We start from the raw sequence: 16,068 nt of genomic DNA, 5'->3' as shown, positions 1-16,068 counted from the left end.
TTGAATATGTGTTCTCCTAAATAATAAAATTCCACTCTGATGGATCTAAGAAATTATTTGAAAAATTCCCAGTGCAGGTCCCCAGTGGTATCACTAATATTTTTGTTCCCTTTGACTAGATACACACAAGCATCTCTGTTCCCACAAGATATAAGAACCATCATTCTGATTACCAAATTTTGCCTATGAATTATACTATTTTATACTGTTGCCAAGTATCAAAAGGCAAGCCTTTTTAAATAATTTACACATGCTTTCTGACCTCAGTGCTTGTCTGAATAGAAGAGTAACATGTGGACTACTTGTAAAAAATCCATGACCACTAAAATGAGGCCTTGCCAAGTCACACCCCATAAGCCCACCTACCTTGGATGTGTTTACAGAAATCTACCTTCATTCCAATTGTGCCCACACCACTAAGGGTGTGATATCCTCCAAAAATAATAATTTACATTTATGTAGTGTTTTAAGGTTTACAAAGTGTTTTACCTTACAATAACCCTGTGAGTTGGGTAGTATTATTATTTCTGTTTTTACAAATAAACAACCAGGCTGAGAGAAGTACCTAGACCAGGGTCACAGGATTTAGAGCCAGACGGGACTTTAGGGGTTGGTCCCCTAGGCAAACTCTGTCAACTGGCAGATGAGGAAACTGAGGCACCATGTAAAAGTCACACAGAATTAGGATCTGAACCCAAATCTTCAGATTTCAAATCCAGGGCCTCTTTCCATTAAGTCATTTAGTCTATCAGCTGCTTTAGGCTATTTATCGATTTCTCCAAAAAATGTCTGAGAACAATCGAACCGTCATTTTACATGCCTCATCAGACCAAAAAGTTCTTCTTGAGACTCCAGCTTTGTCTCAAACGGGATCCACTTGGGGCCAAGAATTGAGTGGTAACATAATCAAGTAAACAGTCCTTGGGAGCTCGTAGATGGGAGGAGAGAATACAAAGCTGGAGTGGAATGTGAGGCGAAGCGAAACCTGTCAATTGCGTTCAGCTGGCAAAGTGCCGGCTCGGCCGCGGAACGGCCGCTACGCAATCTGCAAGCCCTCACCGGAGCACACGGCTAGCACTGGGCTGCACACTAGCTCCCAGAACCCGACGCGGCGGGAGGAAGGAGCGCTCGGATCACCCGCAAACTTCCTCGCTCGGACTCGCGGGTGCCCAGGGAGGAGTCGGGGGACGAGGAGCGGGCAGAAGCGGGATTCGCAGCCGCTCCTTGGAGCCCACTCTGCGTCTCCTCCAAACCCTTAGTCCTGCGACTGCCTCCTCCACGAGAGCTCTAAGGTCCTACGGAAAAGCCTGGGTCGGACCCAGGACCATCGCCCGACCCCCGACCCGCCACGCGTGGCACGCCCTAAAAGAGGGGTGTCAAAAGAGAATGCGACCCCAAGGTCCTCCCCCACGTCTCTCCTCCCGCGGCCTCCCCAGTAAAGGGGAGGGGGCTTCAGGGGCGTACGGACGCCCAATACTGGTGGGGTGCAGGAAGAGGAGGAGTCCCAAGCACCGCACAGGGGACTCGGGGGAGGGCAGCCGTCTGGGGGTCGGGGCGGATCCTGCCGGAGGGTCCCTGCGCCGCCGCCTCCTTCCCGGGACGCACTCCTTACCGGGGCCTGAAGGTGCCAGCGGCGGCAGCACCGGGAACTCTCCGAGGCCAAGGGCTTTCAACACTTCCGACTCAGCCCCGGCAACCGGAGCTGACGTCATCGGCCAGGCGCCCATGCCTCGCATCACACCAGGGCGCCGGAAGGGCGGCCCGTGGCCGAGCGGGCAGCCCTAGCGGCTTGGGTGTCGCTGCCTCTTCTGCCGGGGAGGAGCGACGAGGTGGGCGATGGGCGGCGGGCTGGGGGTGAAAGAAGGGGCTCTGTGTGAGCAAGCGGAATCAGCACCTTTCCCAGCCCTTCCTCTGCCACAGGGGCGGGGAGAAGAAAAGAAAAGCCAAAAAATGGCTTTGGCGCGGCACGCCGCGTGTCCTTGTGATGCCAGCCCTGCTCAGACACAGGATTATAGCTCGAGGGGTCTATGCAGGTCATTTAGTCCAACCCCTCGTTATACCGATGAGGAACCGAGGCCCTCGAGAACCGAGAGGAGACGGACTTTGTCCGAGGTAACACAGTGATAGAGCCAGGTTACAACCCACATTTTCTGACTCCAAATCCAGCGTTCTTTCCATTAGCCATTCACAAAGCCATTTCCAAGCATCCACAAGATGCCTTTGTTGTATTATAATAATTATAATAATAATAGTAAAATTTTACATAATGTATTAATTATTACAACAAAAACTCAGGGCTTTGAAGTGTTTTTTTTTCTCATGACAATCCATAATGTAATGAAAAGACCACTTATCCATAGTCAAAAGCTTGTTGAATGACAGCAGGTAATTCCTGTTATTATTATTATTAGGCATCATGTGCATGACTAGTGGAAAGAGTATTGGATTTGGAATCAGAAAACAAGAATTCCAGTCGAGTATACTGGCAAATGTTTGATAGCTGGTTCTCCAGAAAAAACAAAAACACACAAAAAAAGACACCAAAGCCTGAAACATCACACGGCACACTTATAAGTTTAGTTTGCATTGTTAACATTTTCTCCATCACTTTCTTAAGTCTGGACAATCAAGGAAACAATGAATCAAGCCCTAATTTGTAGTGTTTACTGATTTTCAAGGTATAAATGCTCACACTGAAAATTGAATAGTGAACTTTGCCTGTAGGAGTGACTGGCTACCATTTGACCTTAAATCATTTCCCTTCTCTAGGCCTCAGCTCCTCATCTGTAAAATGAAGGAGTTGGATGAAATGATCTTCTAAAGCCCCTTCCAGTTCTGTACCAAACTCTTTGTAAATTTAACCTTTTATCCATTTCAGAGAGGAGTAAGTCTCATCCGATGCCAGCACCCCCCACCCTTTAATGCTCCTCTCACATACCCCATTTATGAGAAACAGCAAGTTCCACCCCCTTCTTCCTCCTTTCTACACCAGGATTTTCCTCCTTTTATCATCCCTTCTCTTTCCTCTCTTCAAACCCTCTAAACTGAGCCAATCCCCTCTCCAGACACTGGGGATCTCTTAAAAAAAATTATTTTTTGAAGACATCAAGGTTCCAAAGGACTAATTTCTTCTCTCCTTATTAAGATGTAAGAATTATATTGTCATACATACCTTTCTAGTTGCTCAAAACAATTTGCAAGATTTCTAGGTTTCTCTCAGTATATATTTCAAAGTTTGTCTTCAATTCTAGGCTTCTTATTAGAAAGACAGTAATAACAATAATAATTATAATAGCAGCTAGCATTTACATAGCTCCTATTTTGTGCTAACAGGCACTATACTAAGTGTTCTACAGGTATTGAATTTAATCCTCACAACAACTCTGAGAGGTTGCTGCTATTATTATCCACATTTTAAAATTGAAGTGACTGACTCAGTGGTTAAGTGACTTGCCTAAAGTCATACAGCTAGTTAGTATCTGAGGCAAAATTTGATCTCAGGTCCTTCCTTACTCCAAGCCCAGTGCTATTCACTATGCTACCTCCCTACCGACATCTCTGTCATTAAAAGTCCATTTTTCTGTTTGGTAGGATTGTACTTCTTCCCAGGATTATTCTTGATGCTAAGTCTGTTATGCCTTTTGAATATAAAATTACAATATCTACTTTTATTTTAAGTAGAAGTCAGATATTGTATAATCCTGATTATAGTTCCCTTGGTACATGACTGCTACTTTCTGGATGCTTGCAGTAATTTCCTTTTTCTTGGATGTGGGAATTCTGGATTTTGGCTGTGACATTCCTGGGATTTTCCTTTTGGGGATTATTTTCAGGAGGTGATAGTTGGCACCTACAGTATTCCAGTATGAATGCTGCTGCCGCTCCTAATGACTTGCAGGGTCCCTGCTGGGGTTTCTGACCACACTGGGGATTTGTGACCACTCTGGGGCTTTGATCAGGTGAGCTCTACCCCCTTACTACCTTGGAACACAGAATCTTGTAGGCTGTGTGTCTCTTTAGCTCATCTCGCATTGGGAGGTTACCATCTTGTTTTCCTGTGCTGGCGCTGGCTTTACTGGCAACCCCCATTTCCTATTGCCTATGGAATTGTCTGACTTTTTGTGCAGTTCTGGAGTAGAAGTCACTATAGTCATCATTGGATTTCTTGATCATTATTTGGACTAGTGTGAATTTTAGCTTTTGCTGGAATAGGTGTGTGGGTGTTGCATTCAGGCAGCCATGTTGGACAGATGTCTGGTGTCGACTCAGTATGACACGTGGGAAAGGGGTGGCTTCTCTAGTGACTTGTTAATTTTTTTTTTCCAAGAGGAGTTCAAACCACAGGGTGGTGCTGTAAGTCTGGAGGACTGCATAAGTACTGGGTGGAAGGTGGAATTCACTGAATCAGTGCTTGTATGAGTTCTGAAACTTTTTTATCTGCTTCTATGGAGACAGATACATGAGCTATCTTCTGAGATTTCCTAGATATGACTCTATATGGGAACAAAATGAGCTAGAGAGAGTAATTTTGAGGGTCATACCCTAAGATTAAGCCCCGTCTATGTAAGCCAGAGTTTGATTATCTTATAATTTAGAAGGATAAGATACAAATAAATCTATTTTAAGCTAGGATGTAAGAAGGGCAAAAATGTGAAGACTATACTCTAAATATAAAAATAATTGTGGACACTTGCATAATACTTCAAACAAAGTGCTCATAAGAAATATGAGGAAGGAAAAAGAACTTGGCAGCTGGGGGGAATCAGTGAAGGGCTTCATGAAGGAGGTAGTACCTTAGCTCAGCCTTGAAAAAAGAGAATTTTCTAGGTGAGGGGAACAGCCTATGTCAGTACCTAAAAGCAGGAAAGGAGAAGGATCAACTAATAGTCTAGATTGACTAAAATATAAAGTGTGTGGAGAGGCTGTATAGTGTCGTAGGTGGAGAGCCAGAGTCAGCAAGATCAGGGTTCTAATTGTGCCTCTTACCCATACTAACAGTGTTGTTGTTCAGTTGTTTTTCAGTGCTGTTTGACTCTTCATGACCCCATTTGGGGTTTACTCAAGTGGTTTGCCATTTCCTTCTTCAGCTGGTTTTACAGACGAGGAAACTAAGGCAAACAGGGGTAAGTGACTTGCCCAGGGTCACACAGCTAGTAAGTGTTTGAGGCCAGATTTGAACTCACAGAGCTGTGTTATTCTGATTCCAAGCTATTCACTGTGCCACCTAGCTGCCCAGCAGTGTTACCCTGGGGAAATCACTTAAAGTCTCAGTCCTTTAGTTAACCCTCTAAGACTATAAGTAGCAGAGCAGCAACCGATCTGCATCAGTAGAAGGCGTTTGCTTACTGAGAGTTCCTAGGGAACTGGTCCAAAGGGGAGGGGTGAAGGGAGAAGGAACACATATGAAGGAGTATAGATTAAAATAAGACTGGAAAGGTAGGTAGGATCCTGATTGTGCAGGACCTTGATAAGTTATTTCTATCTTATCCTTTATGCCATAGGGGACCACTGAGGGTATTATGAAGGGGAATGACACAGTAGACCTGTGAATTAGGAAAATTATTTTGTCAATTGTGTGACTGAAGCCTGGGAGACTGGAGGCAGCAAGAATAGTTAGGAGGTTATTGCAGCTGCCTAGGTGAGAGGCCCTGAGCCAAGGCAGTGGTGGAAAGGAGACATTTACAAGGATTGCTATAACTTCAGTGCTACAATGGCAGGAGTAGAAGGGTTCAAGACTCTAAGACATTACTTTCTGCTATGAGTTTTCTTAAGGGCAGGGACTGCTTCTAATCATTAATGTGTATCCCTGTACATAAACCTAATGGGCTTTCAAAAAAATATACCTGTTGCCTGGCAGATGTATGCCTCTGTTTTATAAAAATAGCTATAAATCACTCAGTCCTGGGTAAGTGAGCTAGGAGGCCATGTGGACAAGCACTAGACTTGGCAGGAGTAGAGTTAATCTTGGGATATTGCACATGTCATTTAACCTTTTTTGTGTCTTTTTCATCATCCATTAAATGGCATAATAATACCTTACCCATCTACCTACCTCAGTCAACCAACCTCACACCTTCTATGTGAAATGTGTTCTAAACAATATTTTAAACACCTGAGATACAAAGAAAAATTTAACGTGGCACTAAATCAGGAAAGGACTCATGTAGGAGGTAGCTCTTGAGCTGAGCTTTGAAGAAAGTTAGAGATTCAAAAAGAGAGAGGTGAAGAGAGAAAAAATCCAGGCATTGGGCACAGCCTACGCAAAGGCATAGGCTTTCGGAGATGGAAAGTCATGGGTGAGGAACAGTAAGAAAGCCAGTTTGGCTGCATCAGAGTGTGAGAAGGGGAGTTATATGAAATGCATCTGGAAAGATGAGTTAGAACCGGATTGTGTAGGGGTTAATCACCAAACAGAAGAGGCAACAGAGACCCACTGCAGCTTATGAAACAGGGGAGTAATGTGATTGAGCTGCTCTTTAGCAATATTGTTTTGGTAACTGTGTGGAGGATGAATTGGAGAAGGATGAGGCTTGATGTGATTAAACAGTTCAGGAACTGTTTAATAATCCAGACAAGAGTTTTGAAGGGCTGAACTAGGGTGACAGTGATGGCTATGAGGTAAAATTGATAATACTTGTCAACTGAACAGTTATGTGGGATGAGAGAGTGTTAGGAATTGAGAATAATAATATTAATAATAGCTAACATTTATATTATACCTACTACGTGCCAGGTACTATATTAAGTGCTTTACAAACATCTCATTAGAGCCTTATAATAGCCCTGGGAGGCAGGTACAATTATTATCCCTGTTTTTACAGATGAGGAAACTGAAGTGAACAGAGGTTAAGTGTCCTTGCCCAGATCATACAGCTAGATAGTGTCATCAGATTTGAACTTAGGTCTTCCTGACTCCAGGCCTGGCACTGTTCCAATGAAGTTGCAAACCTAGAAGATTGGAAGTATAGTGGTGCCTTAGTCAGAAACAGGGAGATTGGGAAGAGGGTGGCTTTGGGGAATAAATTTTGTATTGGATATTTTTGAATTTGAGAGGCCTTTGGTACATATAGTTCAAAGTGACTAATAATAATGTTGGTGATATTGGGACTGGAGTTCAGGAGAGGGACTAGGACTAGATATATAGATCTGGGAATCATATGGCATGGAATGGAAAAGCATTTATTAAGCACTTATTGTATATCGGATCACATGAGTATCGATGATAAATGAATCCTTGGCAACTAATGAGCTCGTGGAGAGTATAGAGAGAAGAGCGAAGGACTAGGACAGAGCATGGGAACATCCTCATGGGGATAGCATATGGATGCTGATCCAGCAAGAAACTCAAAAGGAGCAGTTGAAGAACTCTTATTAAAAGGCAGCAGGGGTATAGTGGGGAGAGCACCAATTTACAGTCAGGAGACCTGAGAGCCAGTCCTCATTCTCCACCTGATGGCCGAAGGATAATAGGCAGATCGCTTCCCTTAGTCTGCCTCTTACAGTGATAAACCTTAGCTTCCTTCAGGATGCAACTGAGATGGCACGTCCTAAGTAAGCGTTCCATGATTCTATGTATTGGGATGCACGCGAAGGACTAGAAGCAGTCCCTGTTCTTAAGAAAATTCGTAGCTGAAAGTAATGTCTTGGATTCTTAAACCCTTCTACTGAACTTGTGTCATTGAAAACTGTAGCCATACCTCTTGCACGTCTCCTTTGCTCGGAATATCTGAGACATTTTGCTCCATACAGAGTTACCTCTAGGTAACCTCAAAATATAGCTGTGAGTTGATTTTTTAGTGTTATCTCCTTCCTCAAATTGCATTCTAATTGTTTATTTGCTTAAATGGTGTATTCTGTCCAGTAGAATGTCAACTCCCTGACAGTAAAGACTGTTTTTCATCCGTCTTTCCTTCTGCCCCTACTGTCTAACGGTTGCATATAGGCTACATTTAATAGATCCTCCATCCTTCATCCAGTTTGTTAAACTTAATCTGTCTGGGCCTGTGTCCTTATCTGTAAAATACACAGTTGGATTAGATTACTTCTAAGATCCCTTTTACCTCTAGATTTATGATTCTGTGATCTATGGAGTCTGTGGACCTGGGTTCAAATTCCACCTCTATCTATGTGGATTTTGGCATGGGCGTTGGTTTTTTACATAGACAGTGAGGAGGTTGGAGTAGATGGCTCCTGAGATCTCATCTGTTTCTAGTTCTGTGATCCTGTGAAATGCATTCTCTGAGCTTCAATTTTTTCATCATTGAATGGCAGCAATCATAGTTGTACTACCTACTTGAAAGGACGGTTATGGGGGCAGCTAGGTGGCACAGTGGATAGAGCACCGGCCCTGAAGTCAGGAGTACCTGAGTTCAAATCCAGCCTCAGACCAAACATTTGACACTTACTAGCTGTGTGACCCTGGGCAAGTCACTTAACCCCAATTGCCTAAAAAGAAAAAAAAAAAGAAGAAAGGACAGTTATGAGGATCAAGTAGGGCCTTGTCTAGAAAGTGTTTTATAAACCTTAAAGTGCTGTGTAAACATAAGTTATAGAGCACTGTGGAGGAGCTCAAAGTGAGACACATGGGAGAGGCCTCACTTGCTTGCCCTTCCATCTTTCCTTTTCAGACAATGACCTACCAGTAGGTGGCACGTGTGAGATGCGACTTAAGGCATCCTTTTGGGGAGGGAGCCTGTTACAGGAGGTGCTGGGAAGGACGTCAGCTGCCATGCCAAACCCGACTTGGATATGACAGAATCTCCTCTCTCTCCCTCTCCCCATCATCCCTGGGGCCCCTAAGTGCTTTGAGACCCCAGTCAGAGATTGACCTTGATGTCTGAAAGGCTCCCTGCCAGGGTTGGCCAATCAAGAACAGAAACAGCTAGTTAAAGAAAGCAGGCCTGCCTTCTGGAGCAGAGTGCTTCCAAATAATTGAGTAATGCATATTTATTCAATGCCTAAAATGCTCCAGGTACAGCTGGAGAAGAATGTGCAGGCACATGGTGAACATGTTTTTGAGATGCCATTAACAGCAAATCACCAAGAAAATCCACGTTGGCCCTGGCACTTTGGGAAGGGAGCTGCCCCAATCAGTCCGACCTCACAGCTTGTACTGGGGCTAAGTAGAGCCTCACCAGTGGAGATCAGGAGGGATGGATAGTCACAGTCACGCTATGAAGGGGGAACCCTATTTAGAAGCAGTCAGAATTGCAGAGGTAAGGGTTCTAGGTTTTAGGGAGTGGGAGGGCACCATCCGGTTGAGTCTGGGAGCTCACTTCTTCCCGGGATGACTCCCTTGAAGGTGGCTGTATTGGTCATCTTCTCTGTCTCTGAGTGGCTGAGAAGGAAGAATAAAATCAGCACCTTCTTTCCTACATCCTCTCATTCATTCATTCATTCATTCACTCACCAGGTATCTACTATGTGCAAAGCACTACCTAGAGTTGAGGGCGGAATAGAGCACAACCCTTGTGAGCCTCTCCCTTTCTGTGTGCATGTGGAGTGTCCTAAAAGTCTTAGAGTATTTAAAAGTTTGTTAAAATTTATTAAGGCTTAAAACTTCACTCAGCCTCACATATCACTCTTTCAAATTTTCTTCCTCGGGCCTTGACCTAAGTTTCTCTTTATCTCAGCATTCCTTCATTTGGGGTGGCCAGGGAGGATGGGAGGAAGAGGGCACTCAAGTTCTTGGTGTGTCCTAAGCATTTCCTGCTCTGAGCTGATCCTTCTGAGTCACTTTAAAATTTAAAGGCTTTGTTCCCAGCTAGTCCTACCAGAGGCTCTATCATCTCCCATTACTCACCTGGTAAAGCTGGTCATTAGTCAGCAGGGTCTGTTTGTCCGAAGCTATGCAAAGGAAGACAGAGGGACAGTCAGTGGGAGTCAGACCCCAGGAAAGGCAAGCAAGCCCAGGGACATTTCCCCTTCTTGTCCTACATAGACAAAAATCACTCTTGACCAGGCCCTCCCAGATCTTTGCATCAAACAACTTTTCTGTGAGTATCTCCAGGTACTCAAGAAACTTATGAGACTGAAAGAAATGGGTTGGCTCTAGCCTGTCTACCAGGACTCTGATCCTTACCTCTTTTTTTTAATTGATTAATTTATTTATTTTTAGTTTTCAACATTCACATCCACAAGATTTTGAGTTCCAAATTTTCTCCCATCTTGTCCCTCCCCCAACCCCAAGACAGCATGCATTCTGAATACCCTTTCCCCTAATCTGCCCTCCCTTCTATTCTCTCCCCCTTCCCTTACCCCTTCCTCTTCTATTTTCCTGTAGGGCAGGGTAGATTTCTGTACCCCATTGCCTGTATATGTATTTCCCACTTGCATGTGAAAACAAATTTTTTTTAACATTTGTTTTTAAAACTTTGGGTTCCAGATTTTCTTTTTTCTTCCCTCCCCACCTACCCTCATTGAGAAGGCAATCAACTCGATACAGGTTATACTTGTGTAGTCATGCAAAACACTTCCATAGTAGTCATGCTGTGGAAAACTAACTTCCTTTCATCTTACCCCACCCCGTACTTATTCTATTCTGTCTTTTGACCCTGTCCCTCCTCAGAAGTGCTTCTGATTACCCCCTCCCCCAATCTGCCCTCCCCTCTATCATCTCCCTGCTCTCTTATCCCCTTCCCCCCTATTTTCCTGTAGGGTAAGATAGCTTTCCACACCCAATTGAATGTATGTTATTCCCTCCTTAAGCCAAATCCAGTGAGAGTGAGATTCACTCATTCCCTCTCACCTTCCCCCACTTCCTCTCCACTGTAAAAGCCTTTTCTTGTCTGTTTTCTGTGAGATAATTTACCCCAGTCTCCCTCTCCCTTTCTCCGTCTCCCAGTATTATCCTCTCTCACCCCTTAATTTTATTCTCCAAATATCACCCATTCATCTTCAACTCACTTTGTGCCCTCTATCTGTCAATCTATCTATACATACTTTTTTCCCCCTCAACTACCCTAATACTCACAAAGGTGTCATGAGTTAAAAATATCATCTTTCCACGCAGGAATATAAACAGTTCAACCTTAGTAAGTCCCTTATGATTTCTCTTTCCTGTTTACCTTTTCATGCTTCCCTTGAGTCTTGTATTTGAAAGTCTAATTTTTCTATTCAGCTATGGTCTTTTCATCAAGAATGCTTGAAAGTTCTCTATTTCACTGAATGTCCATCCCCCCCCACCACCCCCAGGATTATACTCAGTTTTGTTGGGTAGGTGATTCTTGGCTGTAATCCTATTCCTTTGCCCTCCGGAATTTCATATTCCAAGCCCTGTGGTCCCTTAATGTAGAAGCTGCTAAATCCTGTGTTATCCTGATTGCGTTTCCACAATACTTGAATTGTTTCTTTCTGGCTGCTTGCAATATTTTCTCCTTGACCTGGGAACTCTGGAATTTGGCTACAGTATTCCTAGGAGTTTTCCTTTTGTCCCTTACCTCTTGACTGCGTACTCCATCTTGTCCTGCGATGAAGTAGACACCAACAGCAAGGAAGAAAACCGTGATGATTTCTGCTAAGATAAAGCCTGATAGAGTGGCTCCATCCAGCTTAATACAGTTTTGGCACACTGAGGAAGGAAAAGGATATTGGCAAGTATTCTCCTTGGTAACTTCTGTTTCCTCATAGGCAGAAGTGTCCTGTCTAAGATAGCCCTGCAGGGTTGTCCCATTGCAGAGTATTAGGAACCACTTGAAAAAATCATTGGACAATGCATTTATTGCCTCTTAATATTCCCTTGATCTATACTGGATACCACTTTTAAGATCTCTGTGGTGAAGCAGACTGTCTAGATCCTTTGCCCTTGGGCAATAGCCTTCTAGCCTGTGTTCCCATGGAACCTCCCTCTATCTCTTAGCTTATAGAAACATCTGAGCTGTCCCATCCTAAGAGGGGGATGTACTCAAGGTAGGGCCAGAGCATAATAGGGTTAGGTAGTCTCTTTTTAAAAAATTTTATTTATTTTTAGGCGATTGGGGTTAAGTGACTTGACCAGGGTCACACAGCTAGTGTCAAGTGTTTGGTCTGAGGTCGGGTTTGAACTCAGGTCCTGACTTCAGGGCCGGTGCTCTATCTGGTACACCACCTAGCTGCCCCCTAGGTAGTCTCTTTTAAGGGAGCTAGGCGGCTACTGCCTGCTCCTGAGTGCTGCCCATCAGACTTTATCACCCAGCTTTACTTAGCCTCCAGCTCTCCAGCCCAGCATGCCCTTCTCCCTTATTCCTACGAAAAGGAGAGGCAGGAAGATCACATACTTCTGTAATATACATGGAGTGGGAGAGATTGCTCTTCAGGCATTGTTGTATTTGTTGAGTTTCTACACCAATATACATTCTGGGGGTCCTTGAAGATACTTCCCAGGTTCAGTGTTTTCTTAGTTTGCTTTAGGATCACTTCCCCTGCAATCCACTGGACACTTTCATCCCCTTTAAAGTTGCAGGTTAGTAGTACAGTTCCATCTTGTCGATTGTCATCCAAGGCCACTGGTTTTTTCCCTGGGTTATGAAAAGTCACATGCTTGTGACTGATCTCACTACTGAAACATGTTCCCTTCCCAAAGGATGTGATAACCAGTTTCAAGAGAAGATGGCTGCAAAATGCTACAGTCCCATTTTTGGGCGTGTGAGACAATTTCTTCTTCCATTTCTCCCTTTCTCTTGCCACCTCTCCACCTCCCATCTGCCCATGTCACACAAAGAACAGGTGAATTCACAGAACCTTAGCCTATTTGTTAGAAATTGAGGGGTCTAGGATGAGCAAGTTTCCCTGCTCATTTTATTATCATTTCCTAGGTCACAGATATGAAGATGGAAGGGACCTCAGAGACAATCTAGCTCATTTTACAGATGAGGAAACTAAGGTTCAGGGAGGTTAAGGGACTTGTCCAAGGTCACATAGGTGGTAATTATCAGAGGTGGGATTTGAACTCAGATCTTCTGACTCCTGAACCAGCATTTTTTTTCTACTGTCTAATCTTGCCTATAGTGTATGAGGACACAAAGAAGACATTTCTCCTACCTTGATCTTCCTGGGCCACAATACCTGCAGAGAGAAAGAAATAGAAAGTGGGGTTAAGATAATCTGGGGAATGTCTGGATGAAATATAGATAGGGTATGTCTCTGATAGTCCTGAGGTGGCTCAAATTGTAAGCCAGGGCAATGGGTATCATTGAGCCTGACTTTTGACTTCAATTGCCAAGTTGGATTCTGGGACATTTATACAGTCCAAATCTTCAGCCCCTGAAACCCTGATTGGAGTTGGGGGCTAGATGTGTGTATATCTACCAAAGCATCAATATGCTTTTCAGAATTCATTTAAGTTATATCCAGCACTTATTAAGTGCCTACTATGCTAAGTCCTGGGGGAGATAGAAAATTCAGATGACAGCCCCTCTTCTCAAAGAGCTTTTAGTCTATTAGAGCTACAGGACATATATACAAATAAGTAGAATATGAAATAATACATGATAAATGTATAGATGAGGCACAGTGTGTCACACGAGCATATGTTCACATGGCTCCTCAGAGATCTGTTTCAGGTGGAAATTCCTGGTATGTTGTTGGAGCTTGCTACCCAATAACCTCCAGGTTTTCATCTGTACTGTTTAGACCTGAGTACAGACTCAGCATTAGAAACATCTGGAATCAGGATCACCTTCCAAGAAAGAGCAAATTCTAGCTCTTGCTTCTGGCTTCAAGCCTAGTTCAGGACAGTGTGAGCCACAGATGGAAGAGAGGGAAGCAGAACTCTTAACCATGTCGTTTCTTCATTCCTTGACATTGCAAGGAGGAGCAGAGATCCCTTACCTTTCACTCAGGCTCAGAAGGGTAAAAAAGCTAAAATGGCTTGTTGACTTTTCTCTCAGCTCTGCATTGGAGGTTCCTGGGCCTAGATACTCAGTGCCCAATGTAGCTCTGCCCACTGGGCAAGGCAGATATAGGAAGTGTAAGCTGTTAGAGCTGAATGTTTTTGGATGACGAGATCAATTAGTCTAATGCCTTCCAATCCAACTGAACATTGATTAAGTGCCTACTATGTGCTAGGCACTGGCTTTGCTGGGGATTTCAAAGATATAAGAAAAAATAGTTCCTGATTTCAAAGAGTTCACATTCTACTAGAAGGGAGGGGGAGGAGGATTGGTCAGATAAAATGTGCAATGATTGTACACGGTTATTTGAAGAGAAAGCGAGTATTAGGAAAGGCTTTCTATAAAAGGATGTCCATGAGCTGAACTTTGAAGGAAGCTAGAATTCCTTAGAGGTAGGGCAGGGCAAGGAGCACATTCCAGGTATGGAGGATGGCCTCTGCAAGGCACAGAGGTGGGCACTGGAACGTCAAGGAGGAACAAGGTGGGCGTCTTTGGCTGGAGCATAGAGTATATGGAGGGGAATCATGTGAAACAGGGTTGGAAAGGCAGACCAGACAGGAACGAAATTGTGGAAGGCTTTAAATCCTGACCTGAGGATTTCGTATTTTAGAGGAGGGGCAGTGACATTGCTAGTCTTTTTTACCAGCTAAATGATTTAGGCAATTGGTTGAAGGATGGATTTGGGAGAGGGGAGACAGAAAAGATGGGAAGCCAGTTTAGAGTCTGTTACAGTCATCTAAGGCTAGGAAAGATGACATTCCCTCAGCTAGCTGATAGTGGAGATAAGCCTAGAATCTAAGTGTCCTGACTCCATTAAACCATGCTCAGGTTTAATCCCAACCTCAGCCTTGGCCCTCTTTTTTGCTTTCTTTTGGGCCTCTGGCCCCACAGCTTTTGATGTAATTTTCAAGCCCAAGATGGAGGCTGCAGAATTCTCTTTCTAGCGCATCTGAGAACTCTGGCTTTGTCAGGCTGAGGTGGTGCCAGGATTGCACAAGCCTCATGAAGGACAGCTCTTCTTCAGATCCTGTCCTCCATAACCTCTGCCTTCACTGATGGCCCCTCCCCATGCCCACCTGGGATCACATCAGGAAAACTGAGCCCTACGAATACCCCTTAATGGGGCAAGGTGTGGTGAGGATCCACATGTGCCCCACCCTCAGGGGTGGCCTCTCCTCCTTTTTGCACCCATTTTAAAGTCCTTACCCTGGAGGAGAATGATGGTCAAGATCAGGCCAGCTGGATGCCAGTCCCACTTCATGTTCTGCTTGGGTCCTTTTCCCGTGGTAGCAGCTGGGGTCGGTGTCCTGCTGAGTTGTTCTTAGTCTGGCCCCACCTTTCTCTTGCTGGGCCTTGTGGTGGGGGACGGGGAGTAACAGTGCTAAACCACAGCCTCCTGTGTGAGTGAAAGGGGCTATAGGCAGGGGCAAGAAAGGAATGCAGTAGGCGAAAGCTATTCTTACCTATGCTCTAAGGCAGAGACTAGGGTTGGATGAAATGGAAGGAGTGTGGGGCGGGGCCAGAGTAGGAGGGAGGGGAGAATGTGGACTCCCATCTCAGAAGCTCTGTTTTTGTTGAGGGGAGCTAGAGCAAAGGAGAAGGGCCCTGGAATAAATGGGGTTGGGGGGGATGCCCTGGATATCTCCAGGAATGTCTTTGGCCTCCTCTTTTCATCACAGTTTGTCAAAGTGGTTAAAATGGGAGCCCTGGAATCAAGAGCTCTGGTTAGAACCAGACACTCATTAGCAAGGTGATAATAGGCAAGCCTCTAAACCTTTAAGTTTCCTCATTTGTCAAATGGGGATCACAATAATAATAATACTTGTTCCACTTACCTTATAGGAAAGTACTTTGCAAACTTTAAAATGCTATATAAATTTGTTTTAAAAAATTATTCTCATTGGACTCCCAACTCCACAGCTCCTGCATTCTTTCCCTTCTCACCATCAGTAGAACCATTATCCTACTTCAGGCTCTAATTAATTCTCTCCTGGACTGTTGCAGTAGCCTCCTTTTTGGTCTCCCTGCCTCAGGCCTTTCTCTCACTTCAACTCTTCCTCCAAGCTGTCAAAACAATTGTCCTAAAGCCCAGGTCTGACTCTCACACTTCATAAATTCACTCTGAATAAATTCTAACTCTCTGATACCCTGGGGCATCATAGTGGGTAGAGTACTAGGTCTGGAGTCAGGAAAACCTGAG

At 44.3% G+C, this 16,068-nt stretch overlaps 1 protein-coding gene across 2 annotated transcripts; it reads right to left on the bottom strand.

The window, feature by feature from the left end:
- Window positions 1-8,931: 8,931 nt before the first annotated feature.
- CD3G (CD3 gamma subunit of T-cell receptor complex) lies at window positions 8,932-15,365 on the bottom strand. 2 transcript variants are annotated; one of them, XM_020984783.2, is made up of 6 exons: window positions 15,075-15,362; window positions 13,018-13,041; window positions 12,255-12,494; window positions 11,447-11,569; window positions 9,803-9,846; window positions 8,932-9,337 (listed from the first exon to the last, which is right to left on the bottom strand). In XM_020984783.2, the coding sequence occupies exons 1-6, from the start codon at window positions 15,127-15,129 to the stop codon at window positions 9,272-9,274; spliced, it is 552 nt and encodes a 183-aa protein (XP_020840442.1). In that variant the 5' UTR covers window positions 15,130-15,362; the 3' UTR covers window positions 8,932-9,271. The 2 variants fall into 2 exon arrangements, with proteins under 2 accessions (XP_020840442.1, XP_078002975.1); XM_078146849.1 differs by lacking the exons at window positions 8,932-9,337; window positions 9,803-9,846 and having other exon boundaries at window positions 10,646-11,569; window positions 15,075-15,365.
- Between the last annotated feature and the right edge of the window lie 703 nt (window positions 15,366-16,068).

This window comes from Phascolarctos cinereus, unplaced genomic scaffold, assembly GCF_003287225.1.
Source record: "Phascolarctos cinereus isolate Bilbo 61053 unplaced genomic scaffold, phaCin_HiC Scaffold_726;HRSCAF=1367, whole genome shotgun sequence".
Taxonomy (NCBI): Eukaryota; Metazoa; Chordata; class Mammalia; order Diprotodontia; family Phascolarctidae; genus Phascolarctos; species Phascolarctos cinereus.
Note: the sequence above shows the minus strand (reverse complement) of the source record. Positions and strands in the feature narration are given on the sequence as shown.

Excerpts from the sequence above, each read along its gene's own strand:
- CD3G (XM_078146849.1), bottom strand. The coding sequence starts at position 15,129 with ATGAAGTGGGACTGGCATCCAGCTGGCCTGATCTTGACCATCATTCTC. Across the intron at positions 13,042-15,074 it reads GACCATCATTCTCCTCCAGG|GTATTGTGGCCCAGGAAGAT; the intron begins GTAAGGACTTTA and ends TTCTCTCTGCAG. Across the intron at positions 11,570-12,254 it reads ACTCCATGTATATTACAGAA|TGTGCCAAAACTGTATTAAG; the intron begins GTATGTGATCTT and ends TTCCTTCCTCAG.